Genomic DNA, 6229 nt, shown 5'->3' on the forward strand with positions numbered 1-6229 from the left:
ATTTACAATTAACATAAACAAAAATTAATTAGTTAACATCGTGAGAACTTACCCAAAATATTCTAGAGGGAAATGGAAAAAGATACATATAAATAAGAGGGAGGTTAAAGAAAATTTATTAGTCAAACAATTGCAACCAACAATGACTGTGTATCTGGGTTCCCCCTCCCCATTCTTATTCTAGCGTTATGGTTTTAAACAACAAAATTCGGCGAAACAATGAAATCAAGAGGCCTAAGGTAGTGATAAAAATCATACTAATCTACAGATGTTTTTTAAACATACATTTCTCTTAATTAGTCCTTTAAAAGTGTGCAAAAACACAAAAATATTTGCAGTCTAGTGTGATTTTTTTATTATTTTAGGCTTACTGGCTTATATTAATGAAATTATCTAACCTTTTTAGGCATTGTGGGAAATTTCTTTGTAGCTGCCGATTTCTAAGTATCGTTTATATTTACGGTTGAAAATGTTTTGCTTATAGATTAAATGCCTTGTGATAAGGTAACACTAAATTAATTTTCAGCTACCCATTAGAAACTATTTTTTGTTGAGTTGAATCTACTAATTCAAAAGTCTCTTTGTTTGTTTTGACCGTTTTATTGTCCATTTTATCTAGAAAGTAATGTTGAGTCCAAATCAGAACCCGAGTTCTAAATTTTTTGTTTGTTAAACAAAACTGTTTATTCAACATATGACTTTTAGTAGTGAAGAAATCACAAGTTATAAAACTTTGTGATTCTGCTAAACCTGCAACACTCAATTTGTAACCAGTATACATATATATATATATATATAAATGTGAGAAAATGTAACGTCTCTCTATGACATAAGGTAAGCCTAGATAATATCCATTAAAGCAACTCAAGTAACGAGTTTCTGTTTATCTAAACGAAGAAAGGTAATAAATGTCCTCAAAATATTTTACAAAGTGACCTTAAGACTATATTAAAATCAACATATAAGCATAGACAATTTCTTAATTCTTTGGTGAAATATCTGTAATTATAGACTAGAACATTTGGTAATAAATCAAAAAAAATTAATAATACCTATTATACCTTCTGGAACTTGTAAACGTGAAATATACATTATTTTTCAACAAAAAAATAGTTAGTGAACAAGAGGTTGAAGTCACTACTTGAATAATTATGTATGTTAAGAACATTGGGCTGACATAAAACAGTGTGGATAGGGAAAGAAGTAAATTGATAAATTGTGTATGTGGATATATAATGGGTATGGGGTGATATATTAGGTATGTCGAGATATACTGGGTATGTAGAGATATATTGGGTATGTGGTGATAAATTGGGTATGTCGAGATAAATTGGGTATGTGGGGATAAATTGGGTATGTGGTGATAAGTTGAGTATGTGGTGATAAATTGGGTATGTGGTAATAAATTGGGTATGTGGAGATATATTGAGTATGTGGTGATAAATTTGGTATGTGGAGATATATTGGGTATGTGGTGATAATTGGGTATGTGGTGATAAGTTGAGTATGTGGTGATAAATTTGGTATGTGGAGATATATTGGGTATGTAGTGATATATTGGGTATGTGGTGATAAGTTGAGTATGTGGAGAGATGGAGTAAGATCAATATATATATATATTTATATATATTAATTAGTGTAGTTTATAGAAGTTACATATTTAAAGACACACACACGTGTATAAACTTGGATTTCAGAGAATCATTTACACCTGTATACTGAATGTAAAAGATACCTTTTACCTCTATTCTAATAGTCTTTGACAGAGTTAAGTTATTTATTATTTTTGAGAATTTCTAAGACACAATCAATTCTATATTCTGTACTTTAAGGAAAGTTTATATTGATAACTTGACCTTTAAACAGAGGTCTTTACCAACACTAATATATGTTTAGAAAGAATCTTTATTTCAGAGTCTTTATTTTGATCTTCAGAGATGTTTAAGCTTGTATTTAATATTTCAAAATATATTTTCATGTTTGAATTCTCACCACACGACTGTTCTTCATCTTCCCCTTCTGGACAGTCGCGGTATATGTCACACACCTTGTTTCTGTCAATACAGGACGCACTTTCACACTGGAAGTGATTTGGTTCACAAGGAATGTACGTTTCTAGTGACAAAGAATAGATCAAAAGAATAAAATTTTGTTTCACACTCAAAATTATCAATGATATGTACTTCAAGGCAATCTGACATAATGGATGTAGTTTTCATAACACAATAACATCCAATTCTTCGTTAAAGTCCAATGGAATGAAGTAAGATATATAATTAAATGTAATCCACCAGAATGTCCATGAAATCATGTGAAATTACGATCTTTTGTTATTAGAAGTTAAATACACAAGTACATAAAGCCATACCCTAAATGTAAATTTAAACTGTATGACTAGTTTTTATGTTGGATAAATAAATAATATCTATTGCAAGGTTGATGAAAACATAGACGAATAATAATTTGCCTTATAATTTCGAAGATAAAATCAGTAATTTACAGTATTAACTTAACTGTTTTAAATAAATTACGACAGTTTATCATTTGTTGTTGTTTATTACTTGAGCAGCAGACTGAACCATAAAATCGGTTGAAAACCGCGGTTTTATATCTGTAATTTACTATAATGTGTTTGTACTTATAATCATTATAATAATAAAAATTCACTTTAGCATACAAAATGTGCACATTAAACACTTGTTTTGATTAATATGCACACAATACTTATGTTTAAATGTCTTCCAAGCATATGGTCCTTTCCATGATACCATAAGTTTAATGGAAACTTGATTTTCTCCAAAATACGCGTGCGTCGTATTGCGGTAAGTTTCTTATTTCAAGTCGTCCGTATGTGTACTTGAATACCATTTCTGTCCTTTGGTAATTTTATTCATTTGAAAAAATATAGAAATCTTTGATAAAATACAAAAAACTTTCGTACCTCGTACACAATGTTTAAGCTGCAGGTTATCCACAGCCACGTGACTAGGGAAATTCGAACCTTCTTCTATTTCAATAATTATCTGAAATGGTTTCTTTATTCTGCCTATAGTCTTCTTATAATTCTGCCACCTTTACGAAAAGATTTATAAAGAAAAAAAAACACTGTACATAATGCAACCTGTAGTATATTGTTGTAGAAGACACGTCAAAACTAAAATGATGCTGTAGGTCGAAAATAATTAGGTGTTCCTAATCTTTTACATTTTTATTTTCAATGGTGAAGAAGTGAATGTCAAAATCTTCAAACCTTTTAGTTATGGCAATAAGCTTAAGATGTCATGTTAAGATTTCATCAACATATCCAACAGTGGTCGAAGTGAAATGAATGGTAGTATTTTTCCACTTGGACCACAAGCACTGAAATTAATTAAATAATCAAATTTAACCAATATAAGGCATTTTCTTTAAATAAATTTTGATATTTATGTTTGCAATAAGCTTCTTCAAGTATATTCTTACATTCAACAGGTGATAGATAAACGTATATTGAAGTATTAACCTTAAAACTTTCATATTTTATCCTAATCTTTCTGATCCAAAATCTCATGGAATGGTGCAAAAGGTAATTTTTATTACAGAATTTACGAAATTCACAATCGAGTCACATGACTGTTTCAAATCTGCCATATACACATATACATTTTGGGATATGGAAATTGTGACGTTGATTCAGCCATTTCTTCAAAAAATAAACTGATTATATCACAAGTGTAGTTTTTGTCCAAATTCATGATTAGTGTTTTGCAAAGTGGAATCTGGAATCAAAGTGTGTCTAGCGTAAATTGCAACGCGAAAACTGTACCAAAAAATCCGAAAAACCTTCGTTTTTTTACTTACATTGATAGTAAGTAAACGCATGTTAAATTGTAGTAAATTGGAGCATTAGGTAATTTGATGTTAATAACAGAGAATTAATACTTTTTAACGCGAATAGTGCTTTTATATATCCTTTTAAATAAAAACAAGAATTTGCTTCAAATAATATATACATATATATTATACAAATTGGTCTAAAAAAAGCATTTTTCTTTTCTTACGTAGGAAAACATGATTTTTCACGTTTCAAACTTGTCTATGAATATGTTAAAGAAACATTATACTGCGTAATAATGATTTTTTCTGCTGTTAAGAAAAGCCTTAGTGGGACTAATTATTATCAGGAATAATTTAGTAATCACAATTATATCGAAATAATGGTGTACAAAAAAAAAGAACATTCATTCAGTTATATGAAAAAGTGACTCACCTGTTGTCACTGTTCCCCGAGAAGTGGTCTGCCATTGACGTGATATTGGTTTCGCTTCTGATGAGAACTTTAATTGTTCCTTTGTCCATGTTATACATATGGAGCCAAATATCTAAAAAACAGTGGCTTTCGCTGCCTTGTGGCAACCAGGGACTTGTTTTGAGGTGTAATGAGGTTAAAACGGAAAGGCATTCTCTTCGCAAAAACTGATAATATTTTGACTTATCTCCTACTTCTGGGTCAACATGGCAAATGGAAAAAACTTTTTACTATTTTTAGCTACTTTTTCACAAAATTGTTGTCTCTGACATTGAATATTTAAAGCATTCTTTCGAAACTCTTTCGTCAAGGCCACTACTTGCTTTACGAGATCGATGGATCAGACTCTCGAAAATTTGTTAAGATTGTCCCAATCTTGTGATATTTCTTATGTAGCAGAAAGTTATTCTTCATTATTATGTTCTATGATGTGTACGTGTATTACGAGAAAAGCATATCATAAAATTGCCCAAACGATTGAAAATAATTAGTTGTTTTTCTTTGTAATTCTAAGTTGATATGTCACAATTAAACCTTATGCAATTATGTCTTAAATTACATTCAATCAGTTTAAGCATAGACATAAACGACAACTGAGACTCTGTATAACTAAAAACATTCGAAATATTTCGTATTTGTTTAAACGCAAAGCTACAAGTTAGACTATCTGCGCTCTGTCCACAATGGAAAACGAACTTCAGATTTTAGCATTGTAAATCCGTAAACTTACCGATGATTCATTGGAGGACAGAGCATTTGAGCTTGTTGTATTCTTTGAAGGTATCGAAACCCGACTTGTAGAGTTATAAGCCCTCAGAGGTACCGTTGAGGCAACAGGGAACGTTTTGATGCAAGGATTTTCAGAAGATACATATAATTTTTCCTAGGAATACTTATTTGTTTTTCGCACAAAGCTACAAGATGGATATATGAACATTGTCCCCATCGATGAATTGAGTCCCGGATATTAGCATCGCATATCCGTGAATTTACCGCTGATTCACCTGGGGATCGTATATCTCCTAAATAAACACGCTTACGTTTACAATGTTCCTTTTCAGGTGTGATATTTATCTTAACGTTTTTTTTAACAGATAGAAATTGCTTTTACAATGACTTTTTTCATACAGTGCATTTTTCTTCCATTATATCTCCTTTAATTAAGTAATAATTGTACAATATATATCGCCCCCCCCCCCTCATCCCGTGGCTCAACTGTAAGTCTAAAGGCTTATAACGCTAAAAATCGGGTTTCCATACTAGTAGTCGGCATAGCACAGATAACTCATTATGTTGTTTTGCGTTTAAAGACAAACGATACATTCTCCAAACTGTAACATTTTGGTTATAAATTCATCTTCAAAGTATGATTTTTATATTCACAACTTTTTGTTTCACACTGTGAGAGTTGTTTACATAACTCTTCCACGAACAGTGAGAGTTTGTTTTTATTCATATTCTTCATATATTATTTCTATTGATTAAAAAAGTAGCTTTTCAAACAAGAACTTTTTATATTCTTCTCTATAGCAGAATACATATTTTATGTTTGATTTTCTCGACTCACAAATGTCGTATTGATTTTGTAAAATTAAAGAATGTGTATTTTGTAATAATAATAATTGATAAAAACAAACTACTCAACATACTCTTTAGCCCAAATAAGCCCTCAAGATGAGGGAAAAAAATTGGGAAATTTGATAAAATATCTATAAATTTATATTTAATTGAGTTATTAGTTTATTTTATTGGATTCAGCGTAGAAACCCTTATCAAAGTACATCCATATGGCCCATGGAAATACAAATAGCGTAGCGGGCCTACCAAGTACGTCCCTATGGTAAGCAAGAGGGTCAGAAGCGTCGCTAGGCACTGGACCCGCGTCCCGATTCTTTTTGACAGTGCCCCAAATCCTCAGTTGGTGTCTTGAAAAATCAGAAA

The 6229-nt window shown here is 30.9% G+C and overlaps 1 protein-coding gene across 1 annotated transcript in view; it reads right to left on the reverse strand.

Moving 5' to 3' along the window:
- Positions 1–4401, reverse strand: part of LOC111085023 (MAM and LDL-receptor class A domain-containing protein 1-like) — a 6797-nt gene extending 2396 nt beyond the window's left edge. Inside the window, exons 1-3 of the mRNA XM_022381979.1 lie at positions 4250–4401; positions 2942–3072; positions 1993–2115 (exon numbers count right to left, since the gene is read on the reverse strand). Coding sequence (XP_022237687.1) covers positions 1993–2115; positions 2942–3072; positions 4250–4347 — 352 coding nt within the window. The 5' untranslated portion in view covers positions 4348–4401. The remainder of the gene's footprint in view (positions 1–1992; positions 2116–2941; positions 3073–4249) is intronic.
- Positions 4402–6229: the final 1828 nt, after the last annotated feature.

Source organism: Limulus polyphemus, unplaced genomic scaffold (genome assembly GCF_000517525.1).
Source record: "Limulus polyphemus unplaced genomic scaffold, Limulus_polyphemus-2.1.2 Scaffold10, whole genome shotgun sequence".
Classification (NCBI taxonomy): Eukaryota; Metazoa; Arthropoda; class Merostomata; order Xiphosura; family Limulidae; genus Limulus; species Limulus polyphemus.